Here is a 14,281-nt window from a genome sequence, read left to right on the forward strand (position 1 = left end):
TCACCAAAAGCTCTTCATATTGACCTTGTTCTTCAATCATCATCTACGATGATGGAATAAGTACTAAGATCACCAAATAAATCTGCATACAAGTTATCTCTTGTTAGATTCAGTCATAATAGTGAACGATTTGATTCAAAGTTCAGTCATAATACCAACATCAAGTAAGAGATATCACAACATCCTACTATGGAATACAATATCACAACAAGTTCAGACTTTTGGTTCAGTCACAATATCAAGTAATATCACAATATCAAGTGTTGTTTTAAAGATATTTATAAGTATACACATGCATAAGTTTTCCAAATTTTAGTGAAATATCACATTGCTGCTCTCGACAATTTCTGATATCAGATGTGAGTAACAATACTAATCTGGAGCTAGCAAAATTAGACTTCAACACATGCCAAGAACAGCATCAGCTCGAGTGGCTCAACGTGCAAAAGTAAGCAACTAAAGTTGTGACAAATTATCAACTGAGCACGGTAGCTTGTTTCCGTTTAACATGCAAGTTCCTTGACTAGAAATGGAAAGTTCTAAACAACATTCAAACTTCCACCAGTACTTCCCATAAAGAAGCACAAATGGATACAGACAGATAAAGAAAATGCCAACTAAGTCAAGGAACTACAGGAATCACTGCCAAGATCTTACAAGAAAGGTCTGGTGGAGGTGCAATCCCCAAGGCTGAGCATATAATTGATGTTGCAATTCTTTGCTCTTCACACAAGCATCCTCAGCAGAATACTGATACTCAAATCTTTCCATGACTCGCTTTTGGTTTAAATCTTTATATTCGAGCAAGCAAAGGCAAAGAAGGAAAAATAGATGCGAAGAGATACATATAACAGAACTCAAAGGAGGACGAAAAAGGGTAAAATCACAAAGCAATTGAGAAGAAAAATGACATACCTCTAAGCTCTTGATTCTTGCTGCGAAGTTTCTCGGCTAAGACCTCTCCAGCATGGATATCATCTTTCAACTTGGTATTCTGAAGAGTAAGCTCTTGAATGGTAGCACTAGATTCTGAAAAACCTTCAGCTTGAATAAAGCGCGCGCCGAGATTCCATGCAATCAAAAGAAGCATTGACTTATGGGTCCAGTTGAGTAAAGATCTTGTTCCTGGTTAGCTTATCTGGATGAGAATCGCTCAATAGCTTGACTAGAGATTCTCACAGGCGATGTTGAGAGGGATCATTGGAAGCTGAAAGGGCGAGATGTATGATCTCAAGAAGAAGTCTCGTACTCGAACCAATAACGCCAAAGGAACCTGCCTCAGAAGTGGTAATATTCGCCTGAGATGAAGCAGTTGTGCGAAGAGGAGAGGTAGTTAATATTGTACTCATGGAAGGAACAGCTGGGGCAATTCTAGAATTAAAAGGGATAGAATAAACCATAGATATGGGGATGGTCGAAGAGACAGAGAGGGGCATATCTTGCAATGATGCAATAACTTCCTCAATAGAAAAGGTGATAACTTGATTAGTAGCACCCAATTCTTGGGATGTGGAAGTCATTTATGGAAAAGAAGAGAGATTCGGAGAAACTGAAAGGATAAGGTGGTAATGTTCGCTTGATCAGAAGCAGCCGCATTCACTTGAGTAATAAGGTCAGTTCGCCCGGAAGACACATGTTGTGTGGAGCTAAGTTTCTTTTTGAAACTCGGAAGAGCCATGTGAGTATCAATATTAGGAGGTTGTTTGCTTCTTATATACTTATTCTATTTCTCTCTCGCGTCATCCTGCGAATAACAACGCATATAAGAAATAGAGGCAACAATATTTTTTTAAGGAGTAAGGTATTTCTTAATACCTTGTCATGCGAATGCTTCCTCTTGAGAGACTTGTCATCTTTGGACCTTGAAGAGGAATTAGGGTTTGGAATGGTGAAACGATCTCCAGAGGAAGAAGTTTTGCTGCAACAATACCCGTATGGGAGGTATCAATAACAGCGGAAAAACAATAACGGCGATACAGGAAACACAGTAGCAGCAGAATAACAATGGTAGTGGCTAGTTACAAACAACAACAAAGACAAGTTGTACACAACAAATAGCATAATAGAAGAGATAAAACAAACCTTTGGGAGGAATCCATGGAGTGAAAACACTAACAGGAAAAGAGAAGATGAATATTCAGAGGAGACGAAAATTCGAAAAGATTTTTGAAAAGACTAAAGAAAGAAAAATCTACCTCCCTTGAAAAGATTAAATAATAAAGAAGATGACCGGCTGTACCAGGTGGAAGAGGAGGCGTTTCGGTAAAAAATGAAAAAGTGAGAACGTGTGAACGGTTACACCGAAAATCCGGAAACTTGTCGGTCCAAAAAGATACGAAAGGTTACCAGAGTGCGACGAATAGTAAGTAGAGGAGCGAAGAATTGTTTAAGAACATGTTCTCTCATCGCTCTTTCCACAATAAAGATCGCTAAGAGAAGAGGCAAAATGTAGGGGTTAAATATCACACCCATAGTTGTTAGGCGAAGTAGTATCACTACAAAGGAGCGAACGGCTCTCGCACGTAGTATATCCAAGATGACGGAACCAATGACGTCATGAACTCACGAGTAAAGTGTGAATCCAGTACGAAGTTCCAGGAACATGTGCGAGAAGATCCAAATGTAAGCGTGCGAGATCATCACACGTCAGATCCGAAAATAGGGACTTTATTAGTTGTCGTTCACTATGTAAATTCCTACATATAGGACCAACCACCCTTGTGTTGAGAGAGATCTTTTGGAGAGCTGAGGTAGAACTTTAAGAGATAGAAAGTTATTTTTCTTCAAAGTTAGGGTTTCATATTTTATTTGTGTATTGATTTCTAAACTTAATAAGATCCTTTCAAGTGTTCTTCGTAATGATTTGATAGATCATTCTATAGATTATCTAAGGGGTGTAGTAGTGAGATTTTCAGCTACTACAAGAATGACTAAAACTAAAACCACCGGTCATGATTAGTGTAGCGCTGGTGGACAAGCAGTATTAGCATTTGCAATCCGTAATCCACCACTGCCAACACCTGCAGTCGGTGTGGGAATTATCACAGGGTTTCTTGAACGGTTTCAGCCTTGATGAACATGTCATTCACCGTATTTCTGAATGGGATTTTCAGTGTCATTGTATTTTTGAGCTTACGTGCAATTAATAATACTGCGCAGCTTCTAGTTGACTGATGGTTGGTTTTAGACTTTCAGCACATGATGCGGAAAAGAACAATACCTTGAAATAAGGCGTGGCATGACAGCACGAGTACTGGAATCTTCAACTCGACAACCTCAACTACTAGATGGTGAACACTTCAAATCATCTACACTATTTGATTTTTATGGAGTTGACTCATCTCATTGTGGCTTATTTATTTATTGTTGGGTTAGATCTGACTCATCTGACTCAAAAATACACGAATTAATGACTTGATCTCATGAGTGAAAAACATTTTATTACCCGATTCATATGTGTTCGAGTCAGATTAGGCCTAAATCAGGTAGTCAGATCTGATTCAAAATATAATCAAACGATTTGACATCTCACTCGCGTCGAGTCACAAGTTGGTGGATCAACTGGCTTGTAGAGGCTTGATTTTTATCATCGGCGGGACACTCTTTGCCACGATTGGCAGCAAACCAGCAAAATTAATGACTTGCCAATCTGGCAAGTTGGACCTAAAGGATCCAGCAACAAATTGAAAATATCCACTGAGAAGCAATACTTCAGTGGGCCCACATCCAATTTTTCCTCATTTTTCCAGTTCTGATCGATCCCATCCTTTCCCTCTGCTCCCAACAAAAAAATCTTCCTCTGTATAGCAAAACGATGACATGAGAAGAATTATCGTTGAAATTCTCAGATGGAGCAGTGAAAAGTACGAACCCTAATCCCTGATATCAAGTTTTCAATTTATTGCTTTGTTTGTTTTTTTTTAGGTTTAATTTCTCTTTTGATATCAAGTTTGAAAATGATAATTTCTTATTGAATGACGACAAGAGATCTTGTTAATTATACAAAATTGATTACAAATTTGATATTTGCATTTGGATTTGGATTGATTTGGTTTTGTTGCTGTTGTGAATCCAAAACAACAGCAGAGATGGATACATTTGCCATTAGAAGTAACAGGGTGCACTCCACTTGTAGTGGTGGAGATGAGGATTCTGAAGAGAAAGAAGCAATTAGGATGGAGAAAGAATTAATTAGGTTAGATAAAGAAGAAATCAGGTTTGAAAAGGAATCAATTATGTTAGAAAGGGAGTCAATTAGGTTAGAAAGGGAAGCAATTAGCTTAGAAAAGGAAGCAATTCGGTTAGAAAAGGAAGCAATTAGGTCAGAAAAGGAAGCAATCAGGTCAGAGAAGGAAGCAGTACAGGAAGGTTTGTATGAAGTCGAAGATGTGAGAAGGAAAAGGGTTTCTAAGGTAACAATCACCATCTCTTTTCATTTTGTTTAAACCCTAATTAGGAATTCTTAACTGATGTTGAATTTCTCCATGGTTGGTTGGGAACATAAAGGGGCAAACACAATATCTTATAAAATGGTATGTAGCGGACAACAGTTGATTCTGATTCACTTTCTTTCTGTTCTTTTCTTTGATGCTATTGTTTTTAGTTATCCAAATTATGGGATTTTTGTACTTGTATCAGGCTTGGTTGGCCAGAGTCGCATAATACATGGGAACCTATTGAGAATCTACAAGAATGTTTAGATATTGTCGCTGCATTTGAAGAAAGGTGCCTGAAACTTTGTCTCTCTTATAACTATTATAATTCGATTTTTTGTTTTTGGATTTTGGTTGTAGGTATTTGTTTGTGTTTGATTTTTTGTTTGTTTTCGGCTGTGTAAAGGTTATGTTCGAGAGGGAGAAAGAGGAAGCGGAAAGGTACATTTTCTCAACCCATGAAGACAGAGACTATTGATGAAGAGGGAAAAGGAAATGAGGCTATTGACAACTTATTTTCTAAGAGTGGTAAGCTTTCTATACATATTTCTGAAATGAGAACTTGTGACATGGTACAAAGTCATAGAGTTGGGCATCCAAAAGAAGATTTTGATGAAAGTACTAATCGTTTTATAGGAGCTAAATGGATGACTTATGAAAACGTTAGGATGTTTGAGAATGATACTTCCGTGTTAGACCTAGACGATGCTCAAAATGGAGATAAGTCTGAAGATGTTGAAGGACCGACAAGGCATGCTGCTGCAGGTGATCAGCATGAGGTGGAAATGTTTTCTAACCCATGTTCTAATGGTGTACAAGATGTGTGTGTCGAGTTTGCAGCAATAAGGTATGTCGATCAACTTCTGTTTTAAGTTTTGTTCTTCTGTCTTGGTTGATTGTTTCTGAAACCATGGAATTCTACATGGAAGTATTTACTTAAGCATGGTTTAAGTTTCGTTCTTCTGTCTGGTTGATTGGTTCCTCTACTGTTATCTGTTGCAGTGAGCCCAACCTAGTTTTAGATAGAGAAGTTTTAGAGGAACAATCTAATGCCTCCGTCTGTGAGGCCAATATAGCCACCTCTGTGGTCCTTGATTCTGAGGTTAAAAGTTGCTCACAAGATGACAGAAATTTCACTGTTGAGGTCGGCTCACAGCCGCATCCATCTGAAAGGACTGGAGATCACTGGAAGCCGTGTCCCACTGATCTTCCTTGTGCATCTAAGGTACTTACTCCTGATTGGGTTTTCATAGTTGTATTTAATATGGCTAAGCATTTTAGTATTTTTTTTTAGTGTGCGTGTTCTTGATTTCCACCTGTTAACTGTAGAGTGCCCAGGGATCTCCTCCAAGAAAAACATCTTGCCAACAGGGTTCTCCTTTAACAGAAGAAGTTACACAAGTGAATTCCAAGATGTCATCACATACTTCTCATGAAAGTCCTCGAAAATCTGCTGATGATACAACAACAGCTGGCTTGGAAGTTCCTAATGATAAAGCAAGTCCTCTTAAAAATGAGCTACTCTTATGCAAAGAAGAGTGTCAAGACAGCGAGGGTGGCACTGATCAGGGAACCGATCAATTCATCTCTATTCCTGATGCTCCTGGAAAAGATGACCTCCTCAAAAGTTTCACTAAAACCCTTGAAGAGGTAACCCCTAAAAAACAGATAAAAAGAAGCTGGGACAGCACATTAAGTACATTGTCCCCTAGGTCATTGGGCGTTGTGAAATGTGTTGCCCCTGCAGAAGAGATTAGACCACTTGGATCTATTGAGGGCAGCAATACTGAACCTAGTCTTGTTCCAACGGTTCAACCGTCTAATCTGCCAGATTTGAATATTTCAATTCCAACCTTGGCCTCATTTCAACATCCTCTCACAGATTCGAAATAATTGCAATTGTGTGCTCAGGTAATTGTTTACGGTTCTCTCATGTAAGTTTGTCATTTATTATCAACATCTAAAGTTCTAAGGGATGCACTTGAGTGGGGAATGTCAGAATTTGCTCTCGCAGCCTGTAACAGAATAATGTTTAATGTTTTGCAGTGATGGAACCAAACCAGATGAGGCGTGTATGATGTCGGTATGTATTTATTACCCTAAATGATGTCTTTATATTTTGTCACCATTGTTATGTTTTACTCATGTACCTTACCAGATTTCTGCCATAAATAATAGGTGGTGGCAGAAGCATATGGGAGAATGTTTGGCGTGTTGCTGTTTTTCAGCATCAGAAGTCTCCACTGACCTAGTTACTGTGAACAGCTAAAATGTTGCAGTTAAGGCTGAACTGGAACTGGGTACAATCCAACCCCTCCTCAGCAGCAGTTCTGGTATGATTTTTCATCATTTTGTTCAGCAAATACCAAGAGAAACAACCTAGTTTGCTAATCTTCTACATTAATAGAACCTTTCTTACAGATGGCATTCAGATTGTGGTGACTGGAAACTGATTAGGTGGACATTTTACTGTAGGTGTTCGTAAATGTAGTGTGATTAGGAGATAATGCAAATGTATAAAAGTGACCCCTTGTATTTGTATTACTTTTTCTTGCTTTCATTTTCCATTCAAGTTTGCCTACTCAACATTGTTTCTACTATATTAGTTTCGCCAAAATTATTTAATGCTAGAGGTACAGAGTTGGGGGAGATCAGAACCCCTAAACCAAAATGCAAAAGAAAGAAATGCAACGGCACTAAGTTCAGGACTTTTGTATGAAGCTTGTGTTCTGCAGCACTGGAGTAAAAGCGTATTTGAACATATGAGACCTAGTTTCATCACAGGGATAGCCTCCTCTGCCAGGAAGTTCCCATTGAACCTTGTGTCAACACATTACTCTACCTTACCTTGTTCTAATGCACCCCTGACCATATCACAGAGCACCACCACATCATCCTCCATATGCCCTCCCTGACCATATTGGAAACCTGTCTTGGCACAACAGACTGTTTCCTCCTGGTCCTCTGCGAAGCTGCTTATACAGACTTCCTCCGGAGACAAACTCAGAAATAAGGAGTTGCAGCGAGGGAGTCCAGTAATACCCTTCAAGTGCCACAAGATTTTCACGACGGATTTTTCCCAGCTTCCCCTGTCAAAATCTTCTTGGGACTGCACAAGGCTTGAATCAGTTAGCTTCTTGATGGCAACTGGGCGTCCATCCGGGAGAACAGTCTTGTAAACAGCTGAAACCCTCCATGCCCAAGCTCAGTGTGTGGGCGTAGGGACTGAAGTCTCGGCCACCTAAAGTTTTCCCATCGACTCCGGTATCCCTCCAGTAAATGCATTCCCAAAGAGATCCAAAGTCGTGTAAGCTACTCATTTCACCAACCCAATTAGAACTTCACCATCCAACTTATTCCCATGTAAATCCACATAGGAAGCATGACATCCACCACCACCAAAGCCTAAAACCCTGAATTTCAACGCAGATGAACTGTGCACACTCCATAAATCGGTACCTGGGTGAACTCGCCGATTCATTCTTCATCTAAATCAAACCTACAAATCTAAAGACTTAAAGACCTAGAAAAAAAAAAACTCCCACATTGAACGGTGAGGAAACCTTCGCTTCCTATTGACCAATATAAGGCTTTTTAAGTTTTGTGAAACAAGAATTTTGGTGAGGACACTTGGCAACATATGATTGGTTAGAAAAAATAAGGAAAATAAAAAAGGAAACCAAACTGATTTGGAATTCAAGCAGTCACAACTTCAGAATTCAAATTCAAGCCGTGAAAAGGCAAAAAAAAGAAGAGAATTTTCTTGTTTGGTCCTAGGCCCATATAGTTATTTATTCCTGAGTCCAACCGAAAATTAATATTATTCTTAGGTCCACAAGATGGAAAAGACATGGCTGCCCCTCCATGATATGTGTGAACGTCTTCTCTCTATTCGAAGTTCGAACCCACTGGTTAGCAAAAACACCTTCTATCTTCGTCTCTCTTCGTTTTTCCTTTCCCTTCTCTATTCTAAGAGAATTCTTGTGATTCAATCAAGGAATCACAAACCAAAAACCTAGATTCCGATCTTTGAGAAACCAAAACTCTAAACTCTAAACCTAGATTTCGATTTTCCATATTGAATCAAGATTTTTTTTCTAAATCTACGAAGATAGTACTGCTCCTATATAAGAAGAAGATGATTATGAAGAATCACCAACACAAAAGACCAAATAAGCGAGCAAAAAACAAACAAACAAACAAAAAGAGTATCGAAATCAGTAGCAGAAAAAGGCATGAATCAGAAGTACATATATGATGTACGGGAAAAACCTAATTTATTTTAACCAATATGATACATCACTGCGTATAAAATGTTTTTTTTTGGATTTTGACTGTTTAATCAGAGGTCCATAACTCAAAATCTGATGAAAATCATCGTAAGTGACATGCGTTTAGTGTTTGTGTTTGTAGTTTGTGTTTTCTGACATATAGATTTGTGGGTACATAACCCAAAAACTGATTGAATAACAATCAAAGTGACACGCGGTGTGTTTTATTGTTTTCTGACACATAGATCCACCAGTACATATATACAATACCGAGGTAAAAAATCACTATATTGTTTATATACTCAAAAAAAATCAATATGTTGTTTATTATTTTTGGTTGATGAGATAATGATCCACCATTACATATCTCTAGTACTTAAGAAATAAGTCTTTTATGCTTTTATTGGATTTAAGCCCTATGAACATCAAGTACATAACTCACATAATGAATAGTAACCATTATTATGCTTTCACATGTGATTTTGGGTGTTTTAGGCATATGAGTATGCAGTACATAAGGCCAGTACTGATTATGTAACATTGATTATGCTTCTATATAAGATTGTTTGTGTTTCTTGCATGTAGATTTTTCAGTACACATAACTCAAAAACTGTTGAATAACAATCAAAAGTGACATGAGGTGTGTTTTTTTCTTTCTTCTTTTCACTGCATACCAGTACATATATGTTGTACTGAGGTATAACAGTGCTTTTGTACTATAAAATCATTATGTTGGTTTATGAGATAATGATCTTGGGTATGCAGTACATAAGGCCAATACTGATGAATGTGTTTATGTTTCCATATATGATTGTGTTTAAGTAACATTGTTTATGCTTCCATATATGATCGTGTTTCAGACATGATGATTGTGCAGTGCATAAATGCTACACTGAAATAAAATTAACTAAATTTTTGTAGGGAAGGTTGTGCCAAAACCTGGTATGAAGTGTATAGATCTGGACTCAAAGACTTACATATTTAGTAGCCAACATGAGATTGAGTGGATATACTTTGAGGGATGCGCAATTACAAAAGATTGACGAAGCATCATCATTCGCGGACCTCCCTTCAAGCATTGGACGCTTATGGAAGTAAAGCCACATTCTTATGGAAGTAAAGGTGCTCAATACTTGACTTGCTGGCTTGGTACGCTTATGGGACGAGTCGCACCGGTTTCCTTTTTTGTGTTTGTAACGGAATGGGAGGGGGTGATTCTAGAAGGCGCCAATTTAAGCTTTCTTTATGATTACGAAAATCAATTAAAACTGTATTGGGCAAGAGCAACCCAATGAACATATAATACTAAGATTTCCTAATTAATGAAGTACGAAATCCTAAAATACATGCATGCAAAAATCGTAAATTATTTTATTTTGGATATCTGTTATAAATATAGTAAGATTTAGTAATTAATTAATTGGAATGAAATCTGAATGTCCAATAAAGTTTAAACATACAAGGCGTGGATCCCCTGTCCCCTGTTCCCCTATCCCCTCATGTCCCACCAATCACAATAGACCACGTGTCAAGCATACCACCACCAAGTTAACGCCGTTAACTTTGAAGCAGCGGTGTCCATCGTCTTCCTGAGCTTTAGATTTTATACAGATTTAGATTTGATCTTTTTTTCTTCTTTATTATCATAAAATGCTGGAGACTCTTAAGGTTTATAAAGAGAGAAAAAAAGAATCATCAAATTAGATAGAGTTCAACCTTTAATCAGACTCCCCAAAATAACATTTTGATTAGGACTTTGATTACAATGACTATAATTAGATCCTTAATAGAGTTTCTCAAATTTATACAGCTATCGATCATATCATGGAGGAAGAAACAAGTAATATTAGTACAATAGACTTGGTTAGGGACTGTAATGGTGGTATTGCACAAAAATAAAAAAAAGGACTTTAATGGTGATAATAAGAACATCGATCAATATGCAATAACAATTCTATGGATCAAGGCTGCTCAAGTTCAAAGTGTTGAAAGACAGAGAGAAAGAAATGACCGTGTAAGGATCACTACCCTATTCCTATTGTCAATAATATCGCCATATCTTAAAAATTGATAATCTTCGGATATATTTTCATACAATTTCTCAATTTTGATAAAAATCATAATCAAGAGACAAGATTAGAGGAAAAGTAAAATAAAACCAGGATACTTTCCCTAATTATAGATAACAGTTCCGTGCTGTAAGATCATAACGGAATTAATTTGGTTAATATTTTTGGAACACGTGTCGAATTTTAATGGGTGGGACATGAGGGGATAGCGGAGCTGGGGACAGGGGATCCGCACCACTCAAATGGGTAGTGGTCATTACCCTTCCGAAGGAGGTCTAGGAATATCCAGTTATTTTAGTCATGTTCAAGTAACCACTGAAAATAACGAAGTTATCGACGACCCTGTAAATGTGCAGTTGTACACATCGAATCCGATTTGAAAGTTGACGAGAAGCGTACCAATGGTTATAGTTTTTACTATGGAGGTTCTGGCTATAATGATAAATGTCAACAGTGAAGAGTCATCCCTTAACAGATTGTTATTCCATATCCTTTTAGATGTGCTCTGTGATTGTGCTAGGGGCAGAGTCTGTATTTTAGGATTAGTGTAGCAGCCGCTACTAGTATTAATCGAACCAAATAGCGAGCAGTTGAGTAAGCTGAAATTGAGATAGGGTTGAGTAAGTATTTTAAGTTGTAAAGATACTATCTTTGCTATTAGCAGAGGTTTCTCTTATCTCTCCTATTTATATCATGCGGCTGATATATCGTTCCTCAGTGGTGTCATGATCAAGTTTACCTACATGCATATTGATCTTATTCTGATTAGCATATCTCCTTCCGCATTCAGGTGTAAATATTGCATATACTGAATCTTGGAAGCTGCATTTTTCTCATCTCTTTTTCTTTCATTCTGATCAGCATCCCTCCTTTCGCATTCAGGTTTATGAATGAATGAACAATGTGTTCTGGGGACTTTTCCTCGATGATAAGATGGCATGCATGCAGGTTCTATGATGGCTCAGATCTATAAGTCCATGAATCTCTGCCACACAAATTTTCATAGAAATATAAAATTAGGAAACTGAGCGCCTAGGCGAGCGCCCAGGATGGCTTTTCCTAAATGATAAGAAACAGAGTCCTGTTTTTTAGCATTTTGGTGACCCTGAGATTGGTTACAAGCTAGGGCAACAATATACCCTTATTGAGTTCTGAAATACGGAGTAGAAGTTTATTATTACTTTGAATCAAATTCAACCTTTGCAGATCCCTCTTGGCTTTGGCTAATTTCATTAGGCCACCATCATCAATGGCGCAACTACATTATCAAGTCATAATCCATGAGTATAAACTTATATGCAGAAGTATGGATACGGTCTTGTGTTAAATCAACTTAAGGTGTCAAATCAACTTAAGCTTTGTACTTATAGTTATCATACAATGAAATGGTGGCTTACCATTTTGGACAGTAAAGGCTTCAAATTAGGATTATCTATTTTGACCTTTCATTATGTTTACCCTATATTTATTAATTTTGAATATTCCTAATCTTGTGTCAAATTAGAAGTATCTATTATTATCTTTTATTATGTTAGCCCTATATTATTTATTTATTTTGTCACGGGATCATCTTGGGAAATCATCCATAAACATCTAAAATGAGAGTAAAATATTTTATGCATACTTATATCCAGGTGGCGCTTGCGGTTATGGGGCGGATGTAGGGAAACGACCATTCGCTTCAATGATATCAGCTGGTGGCCCTTCTCTTTTGAAGAACGGCAACGGGTGCGGTAACTGTTATGAAGTGAAATGCACGGCACATCCATCTTGCTCAGGAAAACCAGTGCGTGTGGTGATTACAGACTCTTGCCCAGGTGGTCCTTGTGCTCAAGATTCAGTCCATTTTGATTTGAGCGGTACTGCTTTTGGAGCCATGGCTCGTCCCGGACAAGAACAACAATTGAGGAATGCTGGCCGCGTGGCGGTACAATATCAACGGTTAGTATTTCTTTTCCTTTATGCATGCATGCACCCTACTTGTTATTCCAAACATCTCCTGATTAAGGTATTGACTGTGTTTTTTTATGTGACCCGCTTGCAGAGTGAAATGCAACTACCGCACCAAGATAGTGTTTAAGGTGCACAATGGTTCAAACCCCGAGTATTTTTCTACTCTGGTTGAATATGAAAACACAGATAGCGATATCGCCTCCATTGATCTTCAAGATATATCAGTCTCTTCTAATTGGAAACCGATGCAGCGATTAATGAGTGCTAAGTGGAAGTTGAACTCACCAACTCCAATGAAAGGTCCATTTTCTCTCCGTCTCAAGGCAGCTGGGAAGACGATTGTTGCCCAAAATGTTATTCCAGCAGGGTGGAAACCTGGTGCTACATATCGGTCAAATATCAATTTTTAATCGGTGATTAATAGTAGCTTATTATCTCATTAGTAGGTTATAATAACTGTTATGTTTATCATCAAGAAACCCTGCTACTTATTATAATCATAGATGAGTATCATGGAATTTATTTTGTAACTATGGGCTATTGGATTATTCCTGTTATGAAATACCACTGTCGCATGCAATAATTAACTGTTATTTTAGCAATGTCAATCGTCTCTTATACCATTTAGTCTCTTCTAAATAGACAAAAGCGCAATTTCCAAGTGGTAGTGGTACTTTCAGCTCGATTCCTTGCTCATCCCAGTAGCAAAAACGGGAATAGCTTTACTTTAAAAGAAAAAAGCGATTTATTTCACTCGTTCTTGTTCAAAAATTACAAAAATGAAAACATAATAACACACTTAACATAGTCACTGAGTTCTTCACAAACCACAAAACACCCTCACGGAATAGCGAAATATATACTACAGTCAACGATAAGTGGTCACCAGCAGGATATTGCTTTAAAACTATTTCAAAAAAATTGATAAAGAATTTGGTGCCGGCAAGTTTCGAATCACTGGTATCATCACCAATTTTACTATCGTGCTATAATGACATCGACATGGTAGATTTTTTCTTAAATGGTGATCATACAGTATTGCCTAGTCCAAAGTATTGGACGGAGGTGAAGAATCTTAACAGAAGGCGAACCAGAACTGTAGGGGTTAAATATCGCACCCATAGTTGTCAGGCGAAGTAGTATCATTACAAAGGAGCGAACGGCTCTCGCACGTAGTATGTCCAAGATAACGGAACCAATGACGTCATGAACTCACGAGTAAAGTGTGAAGCCAGTGCGAAGTTCCATGAACATGTGCGAGAAGATCCAAATGTAAGCGTGCGAGATCATCGCACGTCAGATCCGAAAATAGGGGCTTTATTAGCTGTCCTCCACTATGTAAATTCCTATATATAGGACCAACCACCCTTGTGTTGAGAGTAGGGCTGCACAACGGGTAGGGTGGGTAGGATATGGCCTATACCCTCCACCCTACCAGTTTACTGGGGGTAAGAAAATTTTTACCCGCCACCCTACCCGCCACTAAACGGGTAAGATCCTACCCAACCCATTCTCTGGGCGGTCGGGTAGGGTAGGGTGGCGGTATAACCGTCT

General features: G+C 38.1%; 2 protein-coding genes across 3 annotated transcripts; both read left to right on the forward strand.

The window, feature by feature from the left end:
* The first annotated feature begins 3,702 nt into the window (after nt 1–3,702).
* LOC113357873 lies at nt 3,703–7,104 on the forward strand. Of its 2 annotated transcripts, none has more exons than XM_026601357.1 (10): nt 3,703–3,863; nt 4,084–4,412; nt 4,507–4,532; nt 4,639–4,725; nt 4,840–4,961; nt 5,070–5,280; nt 5,436–5,658; nt 5,763–6,344; nt 6,480–6,516; nt 6,612–7,104. In XM_026601357.1, exons 2-8 carry the CDS (start codon nt 4,089–4,091, stop codon nt 6,324–6,326), a joined length of 1,557 nt encoding a protein of 518 aa, XP_026457142.1. In that variant the 5' UTR covers nt 3,703–3,863; nt 4,084–4,088; the 3' UTR covers nt 6,327–6,344; nt 6,480–6,516; nt 6,612–7,104. The 2 variants fall into 2 exon arrangements, with proteins under 2 accessions (XP_026457142.1, XP_026457143.1); XM_026601358.1 differs by having other exon boundaries at nt 3,704–3,863; nt 4,087–4,412.
* A 4,919-nt stretch (nt 7,105–12,023) lies between these two features.
* On the forward strand, nt 12,024–13,137 carry LOC113360263 (expansin-B18-like). Its single transcript, XM_026603792.1, has 3 exons — nt 12,024–12,078; nt 12,409–12,715; nt 12,819–13,137. The coding sequence occupies exons 1-3, from the start codon at nt 12,024–12,026 to the stop codon at nt 13,135–13,137; spliced, it is 681 nt and encodes a 226-aa protein (XP_026459577.1).
* The last annotated feature ends 1,144 nt before the right edge of the window (nt 13,138–14,281 follow it).

This window comes from Papaver somniferum, chromosome 3 (genome assembly GCF_003573695.1).
Source record: "Papaver somniferum cultivar HN1 chromosome 3, ASM357369v1, whole genome shotgun sequence".
NCBI classification, from domain to species: domain Eukaryota; kingdom Viridiplantae; phylum Streptophyta; class Magnoliopsida; order Ranunculales; family Papaveraceae; genus Papaver; species Papaver somniferum.